General features: G+C 42.3%; 2 protein-coding genes across 4 annotated transcripts; one reads left to right on the top strand and one right to left on the bottom strand.

Annotated features, from left to right (window-relative positions):
• Positions 1-1,728: 1,728 nt before the first annotated feature.
• LOC131456338 (F-box only protein 15-like) lies at positions 1,729-6,515 on the bottom strand. Of its 2 annotated transcripts, XM_058624605.1 has the most exons (10): positions 6,222-6,515; positions 6,033-6,119; positions 5,215-5,319; positions 4,625-4,861; positions 3,643-3,840; positions 3,434-3,554; positions 3,270-3,352; positions 3,041-3,186; positions 2,182-2,306; positions 1,729-2,091 (listed from the first exon to the last, which is right to left on the bottom strand). In XM_058624605.1, the coding sequence occupies exons 1-10, from the start codon at positions 6,461-6,463 to the stop codon at positions 1,825-1,827; spliced, it is 1,611 nt and encodes a 536-aa protein (XP_058480588.1). In that variant the 5' UTR covers positions 6,464-6,515; the 3' UTR covers positions 1,729-1,824. The 2 variants fall into 2 exon arrangements, with proteins under 2 accessions (XP_058480588.1, XP_058480589.1); XM_058624606.1 differs by lacking the exon at positions 6,033-6,119.
• Positions 6,516-9,163: 2,648 nt separating this feature from the next.
• On the top strand, positions 9,164-23,384 carry dyrk2 (dual-specificity tyrosine-(Y)-phosphorylation regulated kinase 2). Of its 2 annotated transcripts, XM_058624596.1 has the most exons (7): positions 9,164-9,283; positions 13,176-13,279; positions 15,688-16,018; positions 16,183-16,346; positions 16,441-16,830; positions 16,920-17,010; positions 17,262-23,384. In XM_058624596.1, the coding sequence occupies exons 1-7, from the start codon at positions 9,244-9,246 to the stop codon at positions 17,909-17,911; spliced, it is 1,770 nt and encodes a 589-aa protein (XP_058480579.1). In that variant the 5' UTR covers positions 9,164-9,243; the 3' UTR covers positions 17,912-23,384. The 2 variants fall into 2 exon arrangements, with proteins under 2 accessions (XP_058480579.1, XP_058480580.1); XM_058624597.1 differs by lacking the exons at positions 9,164-9,283; positions 13,176-13,279 and adding an exon at positions 14,986-15,223.
• Positions 23,385-23,789: the final 405 nt, after the last annotated feature.

Raw genomic sequence — 23,789 nt, 5'->3', positions numbered from 1 at the left:
TTATTTATGTCAAATCCGACGACTATGAAGAACATGACGACAAATCATCAGAGTGAATAAAACAAAAACACGACCTACTGGTGGCGCCAAAGAGAGAACAAACCACGACTGAAATGAGTGATTCATGTGACATTTAGGACTTTTCTCTGAATAAACTTCCACCTCATGTTTGTTTGTGTGTATAATTTCTATAAAACTCAACATTTGACTGGGTTTTTAACAATTGCGTCAAATACTGACAGACACGTTCATTAATATGGATAAGTTGTCGATGTATGACGGATTTCAGCTCAATTGACTCAAGTTTGGTCAGAAAAATACACAGAAATGTCACAAACCGACCAAACAGCCCTCACGTCTGCTTGTATACGCGTATCATCTCTGTAAATATTTAAATTTAACCGGTTTTCACAGCAGCAGAAACTGTCAAACAGTGTCAAACTGGTCAAACACCGTTTTTGTTTGTGTATAATTTCGTTAAAACATTTTTAACTGGTTTTAAAGCAGTAGAATTACTGATGTAAACGTGTGACGTGAAGTAATCGAAAAGTAATGTTAGAAAATGAAGCGCGAGCTATTTACCTAACAGATTAATCCACTCTTTTCTAAAATAAAAATAAAAAACGCACACGTTTGTTTATATATGTGTCATTTCTTTAAAATTTAAATTGAACTGATTTTCAATGCAGTATAAATTGTCAAATACTCCCTTTAGAGAAGAGAAGGAATAAATTCATGGATGAGGAAGGATTTTGGCAGCAAATGACTTACGATTGTAAAATTTAAGACTGAATAAACTCACCCTCACGTTTGTTTATAATTTCTTTAAAAATCAACATTTGTCAGGTTCTCAAAGCAGCAGAAACTGTCAAATGTTGACAGACACCACCGAGAAGGCGTGAATTTGTTGATTAATAACCAATTCATTTCTTTCAAATTGAAATGTAACCAGTTTTCAGAGGAATAAGGCGTCATCGTTTCAAGCGATTACTTTTAGGGAGGCTGCCATTTTGTGTCGACAGCACATCAACACTTTCCTGGGCTTTAAATGTCAATTTCAAATAAAACACAGTAAATTATACAGGAAAATACCGACAAAAATCGCAGTAATAAACGTCCGTCACACTTACAATAATCAGATTCATCCGCGATTAACCAATAATGAAAATAATCTGTAGTTGCTTTTTGAGATTGTTAGAAAAAATAATCTACTGTGGTTTAACTGCATTACCAAGTTTCTCCACTAGATGGCACCCAAGTACGTTATACATGAGCACAGGCATTCTCTACTGTAATCAGGTTACCTGCACATAAATCTGATGTATGCACTTCCTCGCGTAATCTGATTACTTGTTCACCAGCCCCCACCTTTATGTAATCAGATTACCATTTGTGTAATTATACAACACGATTATCTCTTGATAACGGTGATGTAAGGAGATTAAACACCATTTACTGGGCCACAGTCAGATTACGTATTCTGATACGTAATCTGGATTACTTAATCAGACTACCCACACTGGCCAATTTGCATTGTGCAATCAGAACATGTTGATCAAATTGTGTCGGGTTATCAGATTATCTATAAATTAGCTACATTACGTAATCTGATTACTTTAAAATCTGCATTACGCAATTGAAACATTATGAGCATAGCTTCACTCAAATGGTAATTTTAATCTGGTTACCTCAGTGTTTGTTTCAAGATAAAGAAACGTTCGCGTCGTGTACAAATGAATGTTTTATTCACTTTGTGAACAAGTAATGAAATTTTCCTCTGAACAGAAAAGAAGAACTGATGAGTCAGAGTGTCGCGTCACAAACTCAGCTGCTTCGGCCGTAGTGTTTGTTGACTTTAAGAACGGAGACGTAGACAGTGAGGCCGAAGAGGAAAAACTGCTTCTCCTCCTTCAGCCACACCAGCTCCATCTTCACCTTACCGTCGGCGTCTCGGTAGTCCATCAGGAAGCACTCGCCGCTGTAGTCCGAGCGCTGCGGCTTCTCCGCCATCCGGATACAGATGGGAGAGCTGACGCACCAGAAGGGTTCCTGGGACTCGTCGAGGAGCGTCATCGTCATGATGCAGCAGTTCTGGGCCACGCGAGAAAGAAGCGTGAGAACTAAAGACAGGTGTCACCTCCAGTCACACCTCCAGACTGTGACTGGAGGTGACAGTCTCACCTCCACTGAACCCTCCAGAGAGTCGCTCTTCCACGGCAGGTTCACGTTTCCCGACAGCGACCTGTGCTGCGACACGTTGGTCCGGTTGATGAACCTCAGCTCCAACAGTCCGTGCTGGATCTGAACTGAACACAGTCACATGACAGACGTTTGGTTTCAGGTTCAAAATCGTCGGTTTGATCATCGCATTCAAATGAAAATCGTCTTCTCTTCTTTTTCCACAGAAAAAAACAACTTTGTTTTGTTTACGAAATAAAAACAATTAAATCACAACATGCAATAAAACTGTCAACAAGCATTTACATTATGTAATCAGATTATATGCACATCCATGTGCAATATGTAATCAGATTACCACGATACAATCTGTGTTTAGTAACCAGACAAAGAGCTGCCAGCAGCTCTGCTCAAATTTATAATCTGCACTAGGTAATCCATTTACCAAACTACACAATGCAATCAGATTACCTATTAATTGAGCTACATTTTGTAATCAGGTTACCCATTAATTGAGCAACACTGCTCAGTCAGAAGATCAACTGTTAACCAAGCAGAATCATCTAATCAGATTACCTGTAATCTGATTAGATGTAAATCAAACTGCACGACGTGATTACCTTTTTTTAATGTAATCAGGTTGCTTATGTTCCATTATGTAGTCAGATATTTATGGATCTGTATCATGTAATCTGATTACCTATGTTCTGTTTAATTGGATTACTTATCTATCAATCTGGCATTGTAATGAGATTACCTCTTTTATCAAACGGCATCATTTAGTCCAATTACCTGTGTTTAGACTTTTAGATTATGGAATCCGGTTACCCACTTGTAAAAGGTGGTGGTGTAATCAGATTACCTGTGCGACAGGAGAGCTGGCGGGAGTGACCCGACATGATCGCCGTGCCCGTGTTGTGCAGAACAAAGTGCAGCGTGTAACCGTGGAGAGCGAGTTTAGGGTCCCAGCTGCAGGACAGCGGTCGCTCCGCGGGTCCAGAGTACGGACTATGAGAGGAAGACGAGTTTAGATTTAAGACAGACTCAAACTGATGAAGCGTGTTTGTGCGCGGAGGAGGATCAGAACGAACCAGGCCGGAGAACCGAGCAGACTCTTTTCCACGAGCCTGTGGAAGTGAAGGCTGATCATGATGAAGGCCACGTTTCCCTGACCCTGTTCTCACATACACACACACACGTTCATACATGGTACCAGCTGAATCCTCATCATCATTCCCCCCCCGTGAACTCTTACCCTCCAGACACCAATGATAACACCGGGAGACACATGAACCAGTTCCATGAGTTTGTCTTTGCCGATGACGCGGTGAGGCGAATCCCTGTCCACTCTTAAAATCAGAGACCTCCAGTCCTTCCTGGAGACGTGACAGAGGTCAGGAGGAGGTCAGGTGACGCTTGTGGACGAGCTGCAGGTGAATGTGTTTTTTTTTTTTTTTTTACTACCTGATTTTCAGACTCGTGGGCGCCTCCTTCCTGACACCGTGCAGCTGGATACTGGCGATGTGTCGGTGGTTGGAGAAGTTGCATTTGTTCCAGCATACGATAACCGACGATTCAAAGAAGTGCGCTCGACTCATGTCGAGGCAACTCTCCGAGCCAGAGCGGTCGTACACTGTCAACTCCCAACTCATGTTCAGGTTCCTGGAGGGGAGGATTCAAACACACAAACTGTGTCCTGTAATCACATTACCTGTTTAATCTGCAAACGGATCATTTACCAAACCAGATTATAAAAAAGCCAAGCCATTTATAAAGCCACATAATGTCGTTGTATTAAGATGCATGATGTGATCAACCTACCTTCTTTTAGACGACTACATCATGTAATCAAGATTATCTTTTTGACAACTACATCATGTAATCAGATTACCTGTTCAACAACCCCTTTAACTAATCAGATTACACTTTTAGAAATCAGAATTCCATAATTACAATACCTATTGATTAATCTGCATTAATTCATCAGAATACACCTTTATTGAAGTGCATTCTGCATCCATGTAGTGAGTTACATTTTAAAATCAGATTACCGATTGATCAAACTACACAATGTAACTCACCTGTTTATAATCAATAGCAAATAACCAGATTAGCCATTAACCAATCTGCATTATACAAACAGAATCTATTCAAACTGTGCCGAGTAAACAGATTACCTATACATTAGGTTCATTATGTAATCAGATTACTGGTTAAACTGCATTATGTGATCAGATTATCTGTTTTTCAATCCTCTTAAATTAATCCAATTACCCTTTAATTGAAATGCATCATGTTGTCATTTGCTCAGACATTAAACACCATTTCACTACGATAAATTATGTACCTATTACCTATTCATTAGCCATCAATTGAGATACATGATGTAATCAGATTACTTACAGATGTAAGCCCTTTCGTTGTGTTCTTAAATCTGCTGCGGTACCTGAGGACCCACTCGGTCTGGCGCGGCAGCCCCGTGTACGGACTCTTGGCCTTCAGTTCTCTCCTCCACTTGTCCATCTCTTGTCCAGCCACAGTCCTGAAGTACATCTTCTTCCAGTGACCAACCAACTGGTCCTCCGTCTCCACGGCGACACCCTTTGTCTCCAAACCGTCCGCCGTCCTCGGTTTCCACGCCTGACTCATAAACTCTGACATGTAAATCTTCTGCCACACGACGCTGCGATGACACAACGTTTACAGGTTGCCAGACTTTCAGCTGCAGATACTTTACAAACTTAATGCCCCGCCTCCTTCTGAGGGAGCATTTGAAGGACGTCCTGTCTTAAAGGCTCCTCCTCCTTCCACACAGACACATTTTCAGAATTTCCCACAGGAACCAGAGTACTTCCCTGTGGTAGTAATCTGATTGTGATCAAAAGGATCATAAAAAGATAGTTTTATTTTGGGGGGGGGGGGGGGGGGTATATTCACGACTGACTGCGTCCTCTGAAGGAGGTGGACCCTAAATCGAGACACAGCTATTAACCTATTTAAAGAGAATACACGTTGTGTTCAACGCGTTGGACTCACTCGTCGTTGGCAAGCCGGTGGAAGAGTTTGCTAACATGACTGATGCAGAACAGTGAAGGTGCGTTGAGGTACGACAGGATCTTGATCAGGATCTCGGTCGGTAACCTGAGGAAGATGAAGAAGCAACAACTTGTTACAGTTTGTTTTTCCACATGTGATTTAGCCAATCAAAAACCACAGACACTTAGGGAGGTTGTAGCAAGACACATATCGTTGGACTGAAAACATGGTAGCATGGAGTTAAATGACTCTTCAAAAAAAAAAAAAAATCCTGGGCTAGCCGTTCTTAGCAATATCAGTCGGTACCACGTCACAAAATGTCCACAGATAAAAAAAATCGAATAGTATTACGTGTACGACTGATTTCCATGAAAAACAAATAAGACAGAAGTGTAATTAACCAGGTTAACAAGTAGGAAATTCCAAGTTGCGACTACAAATGCAACGCAGTTAATGCTTACACAACAAGTTTTAGGAGAATTTGCAAAAGTTTTGTAGCTTTTTATCCACGCAAAACCACAACTTTAGGATCATAATGCCTTGGTTGAAGTTGGAAATGACTTAAAACCACACGTTTTTTTTACTTTAACTATGATTATCCATGTATAATAAGTAAAATTCCTGCCGATAAACCTGCGTAAATATCACACATTTAACAATCAAACAAGTTCCCATCTTGTGAAGTTCTTTCCAAGACTACTTCTATGTAACTTATTCCTCTTTTGTAAGTTGCTTTGGATAAAAGCATCTGCTAACTGCTTAAATGTATTTCAAAGCGCAATGACAAAGATGGCGGCAGCATTAATTTGCTGACTCACCTTTCCAAGTAGTTGGCTTTAGATGAAGAATCTCTGACTTGGAGTAAATCTGCTCCGTGTTTTGTGTGTGTTCCTTCTTTTTGGTTGCTAATACATACATTAATAAAATTATAAATAAACACAAGAGGAAATATTTTTTATCCTTGATAAAAGTGTAAAAAAGTGACGTTAACATGGCGGGCGGCTCACCTGGTTTCAACCTTGCCAGCCGTCGGTTCTGCCTGCGGCAGTTGTCTCCCCCTCTTCTTCCCCCTCCCTCGGCCTCCTGCGCGTCTTCTCTCCGGTTCGGCTTGTCGTCTGCCGGGACCGGGCACTCCTCTGCTGCTGAGAGCCGGTGCTCGTGTACCAGGAGCCGGTGGAGCGAGCAGAGCAGACAGCCTCTGAAAACCCTCCGCAACACTCGAGTAAAACTCGCCGCGTCCGGCCGCCATTTTGACAGCGGTGATTGGTTTTTGCCGCCACTTTATTTCTCCTCTGTCCGCAGTCATAACACCACCACACCGCCAGATGGCAGTCGTGTACCTTAAAAACTGTGGTTTTATAGATTCTACGAGCGGATTGAATAAAAAAGACTGTTTTTCTACATGAAATACGTAATTGTGACAAAACACTTTTTATGAACAATTTAAGTACCTTTGCGTGTTTTCTGAATTAAATGAATCACTTTTTCTAATATCAGACTGAAATTATGCAGTTTTCTGAATTCATGAGACACATTTTCAATAAAACAATCTGGTGTTTTTCTTGTTCAATGACATAATTTCTAGTAAAATTTGAAATGTGCCATTATAACATAATTCTAAATCATTGTAAAAAAAAAAACAGAACCACAGAAAAATATTTTTAGCTGTTTTTTCAGCTGAATTTATGTCAAAGGTTTTTTCATTAAAACTGAACTTCTGGCCTGTGTTTGTGAAATAATGATATATTTATTCTTTATTTGTGAAAATCTATGAATTAATGAGATTATTTGATGGAAAATTAGCAAAGTTGTTTCTTGAGTTAGATTTCTTTCAAAATCAAACAATTTTATAGTCAAATACAATTATGCTGTCTTTGTAAATGAATGAAATATTTTTTTCCATAAAAGTATTGTTAATTTAATATTTTTTTCTTTAAAATGTTAAAAAAAACATTTGGTAAACAATTGGACTTTTTTTAAGAATAATTATCAGCTCTATATTTCTAAACTAATGTAATAATGTTTTTATAGTAAAATATACAGTAATTCTGCTCTGTCTTTTTAAATTAATTACATAATTCTCCATAAAATAGGCTCCTTTTAAAGAAAGTTTTACTTTTCGACGTGTTGTCTGCTTCAGGTGAAAGCACGAACACAAGGCTCATGCAAATACCAAATAAAAATGTCCTTTAACATTTAAAAATCATGAACAATGTGCTCTCAAATACAAACACACCTTGTTTATTAATCATATTCACAGTAATAAAATAAACAGACCTGGGAGTGAAGACTCAGTGGTGATGACATCACACACACAGACAAAGTCTTCAGTGACGTCATCCAGGACGTTTCTACGAAAACCTGAGACAGACAGAGTCAGACAGAGGATGATGTCATGTGTTTTCTGCTGAGTCAGATCATGTTTGTGTGTGTGTGTGTGTGTGTGTGTGTGTGTGTGTGTGTGTTGCATAAGTGAGATCCACTCTGTAATTTAACTAAAAGCTGTGAAACCTGAGACACACACACACACACACGGAGAACAAACATGACTGTCAGCGTCTCATGGCCCAGGAGCAACAGCAGGTCGGCGAAACTGTTTCTTTGATGTAAACATGTTGTTTGGTCTCTAGGCAACAATGTCTCACACACACACACACACACACACACACACGGTGTAAAAAGATGATGGAAAACAGTGAATGAAGACGAGCAGAAACATTTCGGCCAATTAACAACAGGCTTTAACAAATAAAATCTGCTTCAGATTAGAAAAGCGCTCACTCTCCCACACCAAACCCCATAGAGAAAATCAGCGATTTTACCATCACATCACACACACACACACACTCACACAGCACAGATCCACTGCTGCCTCCGATCAGTAAGTTCAAACGTGTTATTATTTCGACTTCGGCTTCTGAAATCCTTCATTGAGATTGAGGCAGCAGTAGACCAGCAGCTCCTGTGTCTAAAATTGCTGCTTTTCTCTATGGACTTTGGTGTAGGAGAGTGAGTGGTTGATATTGTGTTATATTTGTGTTATATTGACACAAAGTTCAATCTTTGATCGTCTGTAATGTCTTACGAACACATTTAAAACAGGAAACTGAAGTTTGTAAACCACTCACTCTCCCACACCAAACCCCATAGAGAAAATCAGTGATTTTAACGTCACAGCACACAGGAGTTGTTGATCCACTGCACTGATCCACTTGAGAATTCGGCTTTTGAAATCCTTTGTTGAGATTTGCCTCAGTGACACAAAGTGACCACAGGAGGCAGCAGTAGACCAGCAGCTCCTGTGTCGGCCGCGAGCTAAAATCAGTGATTTTCTCCATGGACTTTGGTGTGGTGTGGAAACACTTCAGTGTCCTGTTGGAAAAGTCTGAGAGCGAGCTTGCCTATGCAAGGTCTACGTGTAGGGGGCGCTGTATTAAAACGCAAGTACGCATCAGTGTAGTATTCTGCGCCCGCGTATTTGCGCTCTCATTCCAGTCCAGCAGATGGCGATCATACACAGTCAGTGCACACTGTCCTGTCCGCACAGTCACAAAATGTATTTCTTTGAGAAAGCGTGCAATAACTTTCAAATTGTAAATTTGTTTGTAAGTACATTTTAAATAGTACTAATAATAATGTAGTAATTGTAATGTCCTTAGCTTAGCGTACAATTTTTGTTGTGATATCAGTGCAATATCATCATAATATTTTCATTTATATTATTTCACAAAGTTTATAATCATACAAATCGTATAAAATTTGAAGACATGCGTTTGTATTTGAAAACAAATTAAAAGTGTGTAACGACACGTGTACAAACAGTGAATTTAGGGGAAGGGGAAAAACGTGCATAATGACGGCGTTGTTGACATAAGTGTTATTATTATTGTTACGTCAGTGACGCCGTGAGTTGACGAGTGATTCCGGAGGGGAGGGGGAAGTGGGAGGAGGAAGAGGAGGAGCTGCGGATGGAGGAAGAGGAGGCGTCCTGCCTCTGTGTGCCCAGAGGAGAGGAGAGGAGCGGCCGCCATGTTAACCAAGAAGCCCGGAGCCTCGGTCCTTCCGACGGGTGAGCACAGCCTGTGTATCCGGCCGCGGGGCGCCTCAGCCCGGGCAGTGTGTCAGGGACGCGCCGCCGAGTGTGGTCTACGAGAAATGACAGGGGATGAGTGAATGAAGCTAGCAGCTGCGGTGAATCACTAACAAAACAGACAGGGATTATCACAGAAATTGTCTTTTTTTGTGTCCCCCCGTGTTAATTTAATTAACAGTATAATGTCATGAAAGGCAGACGTGTGCGGTGTGAATGTGTGGATTTAAAGGGGTCAAAAACAGGAGAATTGAAGCGTCTCCAGCTTCTTCTTCTCTGTGTCTGTCAGGTTTATTTTTAGAGAGCTAACCAGCAGATCGAGACAGCTCTCCGAGTGCTTTACTGCCGCTTTAATCCACACTGTGACGCTGTATGATGCCTTTATAACACCACCGCGGTCCGTGGACACATTTCCCCCCGTGTCTTTTTGTCTTTTTCTGCTTCGTGGGGACCGTGTTTGGCTGTTTTCGTGTGGGTGTTTTCGGTTGCTGGGGTAAATCCGTGGCCTCCAGCTCCGGTTCGGTTCAGTGTGAGGTCACCCGGTGTTTTAGCGTCGTACTGTTGTTATTATGGTATGTTATTACGAGTGTCAATGTCATGTTCTGCCCGTAACCTGGTTAACTGGAAAATCGGTAATAGTTTGTTGTGAATGCTCAGGGTTAAAGGTCCAGTGTGCTATGTTCCGTTTCCGCTTTCATCGGAACTGGGAAGTCGGAACTGGGAGTGTATCGTGTTCTGATTGAGAAGTCGTAAAAAGTATATAACAAATGTATCTTGGGCTAGCAATCTGTGTGCATTTTTAAGAAAAATCAGAAATAGTTTGTTGTGAATCCTCGGAGTTAAAGGTCCAGTGTGTGAGAACAATGCTACGTTGCGTTTCCTAAAATCGGAACTGGGAAGTCGGAGTTTACTGTGTTCCGGTTGAACATGGAGGCTGGATGTGGTATTTAGTGCATATTAACAGCATAGCAACATGTCTACGACTACACATTTAATAGTACTACGTGTACGACTGATTTATCGTGAAACAAATATGACAGAAGTGTTCATGTGTTTGTATGGTGGGTATCCAGAAGTTCCGATAACAAATGTAAGAATGTGAGAGTACGCAGAAGTTTTGTAACGTATCGTAACTTTTAGTCTGATACGTGGAATCTGCGTTTGGGTGACCTGAAGTGCAATTTTCGGAAAAAAATCTAAACGGCACTCTTGCGTTTTTGTAAAAACAACCGTTAAGGAAATACGCAATACGGAGATTAATGATGTCATAGCCCCACCCCTCTTGCTCTCTCCATCCCGTCGTCTTCTTGTTGTGTTTGGAGTTTTGTACACAGTGCTAGCGTCATTTCCGTAGCAGTGTTACAGCGCCACATACAGGCCCGGCAAATGTACGACAGTGTTTAGAATAATTTTTGGAGAGTTTTACCGTGTATGAATTTCTTAAAAACTTATCGTGTTTACAGAAAATGTCGTAAAGAACGAAAAAGGATAAAGATCGTATTTGGGGAAATTTCAGTCTTTCCGTGTCGATGAGGCCTTTACTGACATGTAATGGTGAGAATGCAGATTGCATAAACAGTTGACTCTTCTGTGCAAAGTACATTTAAAAGGCTCTTTCTAAGTCTACAAAAACGAAACGATATTCTTATTTTGAAGAAATTAAACACATATTAAAACACACTTTAGGTTAGTATGTCTAAATTTGAGCCAAAACATGCTAAATATTACGGACTATCCAGGTCCACACCAAAAATCAATGACTTAAGCTCACAGGGACACAGGAGCTGCTGGTCTGCTGCTGCCTCGTGTGGTCACTTTGTGTCACTGAGGTAAATCTGAACAAATCACTGAGGTACACATGTAAACTTAGTGATGGAGGCAGCAGTGGATCAACAACTCCTATGTGCTGTGGTGTCAACATCCCTGATTTTCTCTATGTGAAAGCAGATATCGCAGATTTAAACTATTGCAGGTTCAGTGAAGTTTTACAGTAAAGATGTTGTGAGAATTATTATTGAGTTCCTGCTTTTTGACAGTTGCGGCCAGGTGTTTTTCTACAGGAGCGTCGTTGGGACGTAGACACAGTTAAAATGATTAAAGGGACATTATGTCTTACTTCCTCCTCCTTGGTACTTTACAGGTCACTGTGTGAACCTCTCTGAGCTGCACACACACACACGTTGCTCCAGATTTTCCCACCCGTCCGGTCGAGCAGCATGCCGCGGCCGCTCGCCGGCACTCTGGCATTTCCAGCCTGGTGTCGGGTTCACATTCAGCGCGCTGCTGTTCCACTCTGTTAGCGTGCATCTGTCAGGCGGCCCGTGGTGAGGAATGGCGCGCGTGTTCTCCGGTGTTCCGTACAGTGTGGAGGCGGCGCTGACGGAGGACAGAGCTGTGAAAAAAAAGGATTGAGGTGTCATTTGAATATAGGTCACGATCGGTTACACTGCATCTTCAGATGTGCCTTAAAGGGGTCGTTTCTGAAGTGTTGTTTACTGGCTCTGTTTTCAGTGTGTTACATACACATGAGGGCACTTCCTGTGTCTGCGAGGGACACGAGAATAAAAACCTGCATCAGCTAAAGCCTGTGATGTCTGAAGAACATGTCGACTGCTTTATGTCACTGTTAGACGGACTTTTCTGACGAGAAACTCAAGGTTTTAAACCGTTTGGCCTCACACACCAAAGCCCATAGAGAAAATCAGTGATTTTAACATCACAAGCACACAGGAGTTGCTGATGCGCTGCTGCCTCCATCACTAAGTTCACGTGTGTTATTTTGTTAATTCGGCATTCAAAATCAGGCGTTCACATTAACTTAAATTACACAGAGTGACCACACGAGGCAGCAGTAGACCAGCAGCTCCTGTGTCCCCCGTGAGCTAAAAGCGCTGCTTTTCTCTATGGGCTTTGGTGTGGGAGAGTGAGTGGTTTACAAACTTCAGTTTCCTGTTGGAAAAGTCTGTCTCACAGTGAGATAAAGACGTGAAACATGTTCTAACGATACTGTAGACTTAAACTGATGTCGTTTTATTACATAAACCTTTAAGTCAAATGGATAAAATATATTTTTCAGATTAAAGGGGCTTCCTTGTTTGAAAAAAGTAAATAAGTGTGTGTGTGTGTGTGTGTTACAGGTTGAGTGTGTGTGTGTTCTCTGCTGTGTAGTTGTGTCACAGTGTGACGTTCGTACTCATCTCCATTAACAGGATTATTCGCTCAGATTAAAGGCGGCAGCACGCGCCATCTGTCTGCGAGGCTCCGCCCCTCGCCCGCAGTCCCCTCTGTGACATCACGTCCTGACTAAAAACAGACAAACGCGCCTGTGACCGTAGATTAATCTTCTTGTGATCGCCATAGTTCCTTGATAAAATGACAATTGTTGGTGTTTGAGGCAGACGATGCAAACCTGAGCGAGAGAATGTGTGTGTGTGGGATTATCAGTCTATATTAAAACCTTCATCCTCTTAGGAGATCCGGTCCTGGGTCTTTCCGGTCTGAGCAGAACCAGCATCACACTACAGCTGCAACTACTGATTATTTTTTATCACTAATTGGTCACATAAACGGATTAAAATCAGTCAGTAATGATGATTGTTGGGATTATTTAAATTGAAGAATTGTGTTAAATGTCATTTTAAAAGACATAAAAACAGTTTATGAAAATAATTGGTTTACGGTTAACTTTTGAAGAAAAATCAAACACTAATGTTCTGCCTGTGTTTCTCAGCCCTTTTAATGCAAATTTAAACTCAAACATCAAAGCAAAAACACACCGGACTCATATTTTGTACCGGAGACGACAGGAAATCGCACTCACCCTCCAAAATAAAATGATAAAACTCATCTTTTTTTTGTGGTTTATTTCCAGGCAAAGTGGGCGAGCCGGTCTACTCTCCTGGTCACAGCGGCTCTCAGACGACGTCGCCCGCCGCCCTGCCGCCGCTGCGGAACAACAACCACCACCCACTGACGGTACACACACACACACACACACACGCGTGGATATTACATCATCATCACGTTCATAACACCCATATTCATCAACAGGAAACTGAAGTTTGTAAACCGCTCACTCTCCAACACCAAACCCCACAGAGAAAATCAGCGATTTGAGCTCGCAGGGACACAGGAGCTGCTGGTCTACTGCTGCCTCGTGTGGTCACTTTGGGAGTGAGCGGAGTGGTTTACAAACGTCAGTTGCCTGCCTCTCAGGGCAGGGGGCGCTCACAGCTCAGTCATGATAACACACAGTTGAATAAGGCTGACCTATTTAATTATTGAGGACTGACTGTACGATCACTCAATCAAGGAGGAAGTCAGCTGATCGATCAATAATGGAACAAATACTTTTGGTCCTGTGTGTGTGTGTGTGTGTGTGTGTGTGAGTGTGTGAGTCAGATGAGAGCCAAACATTCTGTTCTCACGTGTCACTGTAACTAGTGACAACATGTACACACACAATCACACGTGTGTGTGTGTGTGGTGTAAAAATAAGGAAATTATTCAAACAATAACACACACGTCTTAAAACTGGGTCACTTTGCCGTGTGTGTGTGTTCCTGTACTTGTTTCCTCTTCAGGACCTTAATAAGCGCTGACCTTGTCAGGACCAGGAGACTAAAACCTGGTCCTAATGAGGCATTTCTGAGAGACTGGTTGTGTGTGTGTGTGCTTAAACACTGAACTGAATCCAAAGGCTCCGCCTGTCATGTGAAAGGGCCCAGGTGTGCTGGTCGCCGTGGCAACAGGGAGTGACTCACTGAGCGAGAGACAAAGACAGACAGATATTGATTATTTATGATGACATTATTAAATTGATCGAGCTGCTTGTTTACCTGCGTTTTCTCTGAAGAAAATAGATTTAAGTGGATGTTTTCTTTGTGGTATAATTACAGTATTTTTTGTTTTTATTCGGAATATTCACGTGCCTATACACGACAGCAGTTTGGTGAAAGTGTATTTGATTTAATTTCAGTGTTGTGTCTTGTTTGTCATTAACATTATTTTATAGTTCTCTTGCATGTTTTACCTGTCGTGAAATTGTGCAAAAATAAATAGACGTAAACAAATGAATGGCTGTAGAGGGCACTAGCAGCTTAATCACATCAAGGGATTTTAAGTGTTTGCCGATATGTATCAAATATGCCGATATGATGCCGATAATATCGTTACTGTTTTTATACTTTATTTGCTTTTTGTGTCCGTGGGTGTTTTCAAATAAAGTGTATTATTCAGTTATTATCGGCAAAAACAGGGAATATTGGATTATCGGATATCAAGATAAAAAAAAAAAATATAGCACGCTTCATTATGGACTATGACGAATGCATTTCAGCTGAGTCATGTTTGGGCTGTTTATTTTTTTGTCTTTTATGTTTGTATTTGAAATGACTCGGCATCATTCGTTCATAAATGGTCTGAAACGACGGTCGGACTATTATTGGTATTAGTAAACACGTTTTAAAAGTCTAGTTTCAGTTCAGTTGTTTGTAAGCGTTTATTCAGTCACAGTTCAAAGATGATTTCAAAGTTTTCTTCGTCTTCTTAAGGATGCACGCCGCTGCCTTTGATCCGCGTCTGCTGCCGGCGCGGATCAAAGGCAGATGATGGTCACCGCCGCTCTCTGTGCTCAGATGACGACGAGGCAGGCGACCGTGTTTTTTGTCTGCGTTCATTTTTTTTTTTCAATGGGGGAAACAAAATGGCAGCCGGCACAGAATGTTTGGAAAAGCATGTGAAACCTGTTCAGGATCATCGGGGATAGAAGGAGAAGAAGGGGGAGGAGACAGTGATGCGATGTTTCAGTAAAACAGCAACGACGACAACAGATAATAATAATAATTACAAAAACCCGTGAAAGCAAGCTACGAGTTTTGTTATCTGAATGGGTGTCGGAGGAGTTGGTGTCCGAAAAAGGTACGAAGGGAGACGAGAGAACGAACGGTAAACAAATCGCAGCAGAGGAAGGATTAACTGCTGTAACATGACACTCCCTGTTTATTCCTATGGAAACTCTTTATCGCAATTTTCTTTACACGGTTTTTAAAAAAACGGTTAGAGAAGTTAGCGCACTTTTCCCGACCGAAAACCACGTATCGTAAAGTATGATTTATGTGGGGTTTTTGTGGTGGCGAGATTTTGTCAGAACAAGAATAAATACGTTGTAATCAGAACTTTGAACATAGGAGGGCGATATTGTACCTTTCAGTGTACAGTCCACCGGGAGTTAGGTAACATCGTCACTGAGCTTCATAGTGTTATCGGTTTAATTTTTTCGCCCGATTCGTTTTGTTTCTGGTTTGTTTCAGGTTGTAGCGGATAAAAAACCTGCTAATTTTTAGTATGAAAGAGGCTAAATAGCTCTCTCTAATCTGTTTTAGGGAACCTCCAAAACCACCATGTCAGACTCGGTCCAGTCACATGTGCACATCACGCAGTTGTACGAGGAGAACACCAACAAGCGGCCCGTGCTGACCTCGCAGCCCAACGGCCTGGCTCCGCTCAGCTCCTCACGGCCGGGCCCGCCGCTGTCCGACCGGCCGTCCTCAGGCTCAGACCCCGCCCACCACTGCCGCCAGGGTAGCGCTGCCTCCAACAAGTCGGCGGACAGCAAGCCAAAGCCCACCCCCATGTCCCCGGAGCAGGCCATGAAGCAGTTCATGTCCAAAATGTCCACGTATGAACATCACGAGGTTTTCAGCTACCTTGAAGGTGAGGGTTTTAGCCACTTAACAAAACACTCGCCCTCCAAAATCAACGTCAGTTTCAGTCTACGATATCTGAAAAGATATTGTTCTTAAGAAATCGTAGACCTGTGTCGTCAACTATTCCTTTAATCTCCATTGGTCGATATTAAAACTGCTTTTTCTCTCCAGTATATTTTGTTGGTCCCAATGCTAAGAAGAGGACAGGGGTGATGGGCGGAGCCAACAACGGGGGCTATGATGACGATCAAGGGTCGTACATCCACGTCCCACATGACCACATCTTCTACCGCTTCGAGGCCCTAAAGGTCATTGGCAAAGGAAGCTTTGGACAAGTATGAGCTCCTTTTTTGATTTCACAACGTTTAAAGTTATTGTATATTTAAGATTAATACAACAGACTACGTTGTGTTTCTAACTTCTCTGCAGGTCGTGAAGGCCTTCGACCACAAGACGCAGACCCACGTGGCCCTGAAGATGGTGCGCAACGAGAAGCGCTTCCACCGGCAAGTGGCAGAGGAGATCCGCATCTTGGAGCACCTGAAGAAGCAGGACAAGGACTCGAGCATGAACGTCATCCACATGCTGGAAAACTTCACCTTCCGGAACCACATCTGCATGACCTTCGAGCTTCTCAGCATGAACCTGTACGAGCTCATCAAGAAGAACAAGTACCAGGGCTTCAGCCTTCCACTGGTCAGGAAGTTTGCCCACTCCATCCTGCAGTGCCTGGACTCGCTGCACAAGAGCCGCATCATTCACTGCGACCTCAAGCCCGAGAACATTTTACTGAAGCAGCAGGGACGCAGCGGCATCAAGGTAAAACAGCCAAGAGATTGATGTTTACCTGTGTTAGTTTTTAAAAGTTGTTCTGAAACATTTTTGTTGTCCGTCTCTTGTGTCTCAAGGTCATCGACTTTGGTTCTAGTTGTTATGAACATCAAAGAGTTTACACCTACATCCAGTCCAGGTTCTATCGAGCTCCAGAGGTCATTCTAGGTAAGACCCTTAGTCAAAGCTTTGAGGGTTTTTTTGCAAACACCAGAATTTCACCTGGGTGGCTAACTGCTACTGTGACAAAAATCCTGAATTCAAAGTCGGTCACAGTGCCAGTAACTTCCAGAACCTCTCTGGAAGTCGATTGTTATGGAAGTGTTCTGTATGGAGTCTGCCTGGAAGGTAACATAGTCCTTTGGTTTGGTCTGTAAAATGATTCATTAGCACTGATTGACCTCTGCCCTCTCATCCAGGTTCCAGGTATGGGATGCCCATCGACATGTGGTCCCTGGGCTGCATTCTGGCTGAGCTGCTGACTGGTTACCCGTTGTTACCAGGTGAGGATGAATCCGACCAGATGGCCTGCATCGTCGAACTGTTGGGCATGCCCAGCCAGAAGCTCCTCGACTCCTCCAAACGAGCCAAGAACTTTGTGTCATCCAAAGGCTACCCACGGTACTGCACTGTCACCACACTGCCTGATGGCACCACTGTGCTGAACGGCGGACGGTCGCGGCGGGGGAAAGTACGCGGCCCGCCAGGCAGCAAAAACTTGAATGCAGCCCTGAAAGGTTGCGATGACCCACTGTTCCTGGACTTCCTCAAACAGTGTCTGGAGTGGGACCCGGCGATCAGAATGACGCCCAGTCAAGCTCTGCGCCATGCATGGCTAAGGAGGCGGCTTCCGAAGCCGCCAGCAGGAACCACCACAGGGGACAAGAGCTCGTCATCCAAACGGGCCACAAGCAACTCCGAAGGTGCCAACACCTCCATCCCCAAACTAGCTACCACCTCCTCAACCACCATATCATCCACCTCCAAAACCAGGACTAACTTAGCCACAATTACTGACGCCAATGGAAACATCCAGCCTAGAACAGTTCTGCCCAAACTGGTCAGCTGAGATTGAATGCACCCCACTCGCTGTGGTGAGCAACCAGACTGACCTGAAAACAGCTGGTTCATCCATTTCTGAGGAGTGCTTGTTTTTGTTCGCAGTGGTTTTTCACAGCGTTGTTGGGGTGCATTCAAAACTAACACAATCGTAGGAGCTTTGCACTGGGATGCTAACGTGTGCAGAAAGGCAAGACTTGGACGTAAGTGGAGCATGAGGAAACCTGATTGATCAACCGGGGTGCGTTGTCAGTCTCAACAAATATTTAACACACTACACTTCTCTGTAGCTCCAAACACAAATACAACACACTCTCATAAACATGGTGCTGAAGGAGGGAACAAGGCTTTTTTGTTTTCTTTTAGCAGAAAATCCATTTAGTTGAACTTAAGCCTGGTCTCAACTCGCTATGTAGCGTGTCCAGCTTGAGGGTAGCCTTTGCATCGCGTTTGAGGGCTCCAAAGGTTCTCGTGGAGCTTGTAACTACACAAGTCTGAGAGAAACTGGACGAGTTTTGCCTTAACACGACCACAGAGGGAAAAAAATGCAACTCTCAAATACAGTGAGTGCTTACAGGGCGTCTTTTGATACTTGGGTCAAAGAAGTAGGTCAAACTGCAGTTTTCTGAAATGCGGAACGGATTTCTGGACTGGAAAATAAAAATGTTTTCCTTATTTTATTCAGGTTTGAAGGACCGTTCTCGAGCGTAGATGTAGGCATCTGGACCTGCTTGAGTTTAGATGTTTCACCTCTCATCCAAATGGGTCAGGGTTCTCAGGACCAAAGAGGCCACATCTGGTGAGAGGTGAAGGGTCAAGTCCAGTTGCCTGGATCTACACTCCGGAAGATACATTGACCTGGATGACTGGGAACCTTCACAGACAGATAGGATTCACCTAGACATGAAGAAACCCCTCAAACCTTTCAATAAAATAAGGTTACAGTTGATAATAACAGGGGATAGTTATCTTTCTGAAGCTAAATGCATGTTATCCTCGGTTGACACTGTGGCGGCACGTCTGTTCTGACCACTCTGAGGGTTAATCAGTGATAAAACCTTCAGTTAATCATCTGCAAAGACTTGTTTGTGCTTGTGTGAGGCTTCGCCAGGGAAGAAAAGAGAAGAAGGCAGTGTTGCAACATTAACGACGTAAAACACCAAAGAAGATCCATGAAGTAAACTGACAAATAATTCAAAATACAGCCTTAAAAAAAGGGCATTCAAATTAGTACGGTAAAAAGCTCATTTACAGTGTGATTCAGTGGTTAGTGAAGGAGGCAGTGATGCTAAATGCTAACTGTTATTTTAACAACAACAACAACTGGTGCCATATTGGAACCAGGTTTCAGTGCCCAGCCATATTTTTTTAATACTGAGGCTACAAAACGAGTAGCATGCTAAAGCTACTCTAGTGAGCTAAAGCTCACCCTAGTGTGCCTGGTTAACTTACGCACCTGATCTACCTGTTAGCAGCTAACTCTCTTAGCTAGCCTTGTGCCTGTCAGATTAGCTAACTAACTGTTTACCGACAGTGGTTGTCGTTAGGCAGCTACTGGTTTGTGTTTAGCCGTCACACTGTTAGCCTAGCAAACTTTGACTCGGTCAGCTAGCAACAGCTGGCTCAATATTTGCCTTCTTTTGGCAGTCTGGGTAGCTAGCCTTAGCCTCTTTTTAGCCATAGCCTGTTAGCTCACCACTGCCCAGCCTTACAAAGCACAGACAGAATGATGAAATCTTTTTTTTAACTCCTCATATTAATATGTTTGTGTTTTTAAAAAGTGTTGTGAAGGTTAGCAGAGTGAGTCAGGAGGTGAAGAAGGAGAAAGAGAAGGGAAACAGGTTAACCAGCAGCATTTTCACTCAATCAACGTCATCTGACACAAAATGGCTGCTGAAAAAGAAGAGGAAAGTCGACGAAAGGAGGTTTAATGGAAGTAAAAAAAATTATAAATCAAAGGGCTTTTATAATTTAAAAGGAAATAAAAAAGTTTTAGAAACCAAAGTCTTTCAAAGAGCATTTTAAAAGGAACAGCTATTGTAAGTTTTCATGTTTAAGCGAATCAAATTGCAGGCACAGAGAAGTCTCATCATAGCACAGTTGTATTGTTTAGACGACTGTTAAGTTTTGGGAGTTTAAGAGTTCTTCAACTTTACTGTAACTTGAGCTCAGCTGCCTCAAATTATCACACACACACACACACACAGGCTCCGTGTGGAGAAACGTGAGTCCGGAGTCATATTTTAGGACCAAAGACTGTAGCACTGCATTACTGCACTGTTGGTCTGAAGAGGTTTGCCGTTTATAGAGACCTAACCTTCTGGTTCTGCTAGACGTTGAACCAAGATTTTAATTTCCACACTGGTCACACGCACACGAGTCCATACCAAGTAAAGAACACGTACTCCGTTCTACGCTATTTAAAAAAAAAAAAAAAAAAATCTCACCGTTAAACTGTTTTTCATACTCACACCAAACTCCATTGAGAAAATCAGTGATTTTAACGTCACAGCACACAGTTGTTGATCCACTGCTGCTTCCATCAATAAGTTCAAATGTCTTATTTTGTGACTTTGGCGTTTGAAATCCATCGTTGAGATCGTTGAGACGTGACCACACGAGGCAGCAGTAGACCAGCAGCTTCTGTGTCCCCGCGAGCCAAAATCACTGATTTTCTCTATGGGGTTTGGTGTGGGAGAGTGAGTGGTTTACAAACTTCACTTAGCGCTGAGATAAAGACGTAAAACATGTTCCTAAGATATCGTAGATTTGAGCCAACGTGTGAAATATCAAAATGACCAGTTATAGGAACTCTGATCAATCAGTGTTGATCAGTTTAGTATTAAAGATCAATCCGTGTGATTGGAGCGAGGAGGGTAGGGTTGTTTAAAAGATGCTTCTTATTTATTGAGTACACTTTAATTGATATTTATTAATCTAAATATTTACGATCGTGTGCCGTTTATATCGTATACTTGAATGTGGGTATGTGCGATGTTTTTGAAAAGCTTGTTCCCTCACACGAACACATAAAAAAACACGCTAACGTATCTTAACGCACCCCGATAATCGGGCCACGCAGTGACGACGACGACGAGGAAGATGAAGAAGATCGCAGGGCGGTGACAAAGATGCGACGCACAGAAGGAACTTCTAACGTACAACACAGACACTACCTGCTCCGCCCATCTCAGGGGAAGCTCCGCCCCCTCTTGGAGGAGGCGAACGTGCGGGGGGGGCAGTCCTCTCTGATGTTTGTGTTTGTTTTCTAAAGATTTGATTGGTTTGTTGATTGTGTTTTTAAAGTTTTTCTTACGTTTTTTTGTTGTTTTTTTAAAGTGAGGAGTGCTGAGTCGTAACTTTGTGCCTTCAGTATCTCGCCATGCCACGCCCACCCAGAACACGCCCACACACACACATTTAGTGTTGATGTCATAGCAACAAACACTAACTTTGGTGAAAGTCATCCCGATGGAAAGTTCCGCCAAACAGCATCATTAGCATCATCTTTAGCATCTTAGATCATTTCAGATATTTCGGAAACTCCGACAACTAATGTGAAAAGCTGTGGACTAGCGTTGATGCCCTTTACGGTCAAAATCGGACGATTATTGTGGGAGGAGTTAGCCACAGAAAAACAATAGCATGGGCGATGATTCAGCAAGTATTTACAAGTTTTGTCTAGAAAGTCAGAAATGGGAGTGGCTTCACCACCGCCTCCACTTTCCAGTTTATAAGTCGGAAAAGCAAAGTATCTCACACTAGCCATTGTTCACGTTGAGTTACGGAGTTAGAAATCCAAATTATGGAGAGTGTTTTGGTTGGAAATTTCCGACTTCCAACTAACTGGAATGCACCAAAAAAAAATGTTCTGACTCAGTCAGCGTACATATATTCGCTGACTCACTTAAACTTAAAAAAAGAAACAACTTGAAAATTCCGAATTCTGATGACAAGTGGAATGTGCCACGGTTTCCCAACAGTCAAAAACCCTTTAAATATTAAATATTAAACAACAAAATTCTTCTGTTGTTACAGTACATTTTCTTCTTGTTGCTCCATCTACAAGTGAATAACCATTATTTAGCTTTTATTAGCTGTCACCACCAGATGGCGCCAACACTTCTCAGGTTTCTGTTGAGTGAATATGAATCAAGTGCCCGTTATCATAACTCCGGATCCAAATATGCAAAAAAAAAAGTATTGCGACTTAGAGGCGTGGGGCTGGCGTATTTTTTCCACGTTATTTGCAAGAGAAAATACTTCACTTTTTTTTACTATATTAGAATTTTAATTTGATTTTGTTATAGAATATTTGTGTCATATTTGTTGTGGACGCACTATTTTCAGACTCCGACGTTTGACTTTGTCTCATTTCATATTTTTATTTCACAATTTTTACAATTTCGTAGCCAAATGTGGCAGAAATGGAATCTCATGTTCGCGTTTACAGAAGCAGGATAAAAATGCACCAATCACAGACTGTAGCTTCAAACTCTACTGACATTGTGTGTGTGTGTGTGTGTTGGTGGGGTGATGGTGGGTGTGGTCGTTGGGGGGGGGCTCGTAGAACATGGCTGCACAAACGTAGACACATATCAGCCAAACTGTCGCCCCCCTCGCCTCTGGGTAAAAAACATAGGTGGCGCCTGCTGACGACAGGGCTAAGCTAACACTAGCCGATTGACAGCTAAGACGCTAGCTGCTGCACTGACTTTTTTTTTTTTTAAATTTGTCCACGTGAAGCTAACACTAGCCTACTGATAACTGGCTGCTAGTAGCAAATTTTTACCTAAATGCTACATCCACGTCGAGCTCCTCACAGTTTGAGCTTGTGCGGGCTGTTAGAATTAGCATTAATGTGGTTGGGTTTTTTCATGTCAGTACCTCAGATTATTACAGATTATTATACTGTTGTTGTTGTTGTGACGAACACCCAGGGCATTTGGTTGAATCCAAACCAAAGTGCATTCCTTTTAACGAAAAACTAGCTAATGCTAGCCACGCGAGGTCATCAGCGAAGAAGCAGAACGAGATGAGCGTGTTACGTTTTTGTTTGTTTCTTTTTTTAGAGATATTAACAGACAGGAACATGAATTGTGGTATAACTGACCACTCATGTAGCATGTGTGGAAGCAGCTGTGCCCTAGCTAGCCCGCTACCTTGTTAGCCATTTAGCCTCCGTCGGGAGATCTCCTCAGCTGGAGGTCAGCCACTGTTAGCGTGAAAGCCACACTACATTTTTTTTTTTGTTTTGTGATGTTTAAACAGCTGCGTTAAATCGTGGATTTTATCTGTAAATATGAAAAGTGTTTGAATAAAGTTTTTGTGGGGTTGAATGAGCTGCTGTGCCACGCTGAGGACAGTTTTACAAAGTACTGTACAGAACACAGACGTCAACACTTTTCTAGTGAGCCTTTGTTAAATTTTCTTGTGGTGGAAAAATTATTAATTATTATTATGAATAAAACAGTTTTATTGTTCGTCGTGTGTATCGTTCTTTCTGCGTGCGAACACATATATGTTCACAATCGGAAATCATATGTTTAGAAATGTGTTTTATTTATAATTCTTTCAACAATATTTGTAGCCATTCCACAAATGTTTCTGCTGTTGTTTATATGACAATAAGAGGCAACTGCTGTTAAACACCACAGTTTGTGTCTTTTTGTGAATCACTCACTCTCCCACACCAAAGTCCATAGAGAAAATTAGTGATTTTAACATCCCAGCACACAGGAGTTGTTGATCCACTGCTAACTCTATAACTAAGTTCAAATGTCTTATTTTGTTAATTCGGCATTTAAAATCCTTCATTCAGATTTACCCCAGTGACACAAAGTGACCACATGAGGCAGCAGTAGAAAGGCAGCTCCTGTGTCCCTGTG

The sequence above is a fragment of the Solea solea genome, chromosome 3, assembly GCF_958295425.1.
Source record: "Solea solea chromosome 3, fSolSol10.1, whole genome shotgun sequence".
In the NCBI taxonomy this organism is placed as follows: Eukaryota; Metazoa; Chordata; class Actinopteri; order Pleuronectiformes; family Soleidae; genus Solea; species Solea solea.
Note: the sequence above shows the minus strand (reverse complement) of the source record. Positions and strands in the feature narration are given on the sequence as shown.

What these genes read in the sequence shown, in the direction of transcription:
- LOC131456338 (XM_058624605.1), bottom strand. Translation starts at nt 6,463, where the DNA reads ATGGCGGCCGGACGCGGCGAGTTTTACTCGAGTGTTGCGGAGGGTTTT. An exon ending in CCCACGAGTCTGAAAATCAG is followed by an intron (nt 3,555 to 3,642) that starts GTAGTAAAAAAA and finishes TCACGTCTCCAG; the next exon opens with GAAGGACTGGAGGTCTCTGA. An exon ending in CTGCTCGGTTCTCCGGCCTG is followed by an intron (nt 3,187 to 3,269) that starts GTTCGTTCTGAT and finishes TTCCTCTCATAG; the next exon opens with TCCGTACTCTGGACCCGCGG.
- dyrk2 (XM_058624596.1), top strand. Translation starts at nt 9,244, where the DNA reads ATGTTAACCAAGAAGCCCGGAGCCTCGGTCCTTCCGACGG. An exon ending in AGCCTCGGTCCTTCCGACGG is followed by an intron (nt 9,284 to 13,175) that starts GTGAGCACAGCC and finishes GTTTATTTCCAG; the next exon opens with GCAAAGTGGGCGAGCCGGTC. An exon ending in GCAAAGGAAGCTTTGGACAA is followed by an intron (nt 16,347 to 16,440) that starts GTATGAGCTCCT and finishes ACTTCTCTGCAG; the next exon opens with GTCGTGAAGGCCTTCGACCA.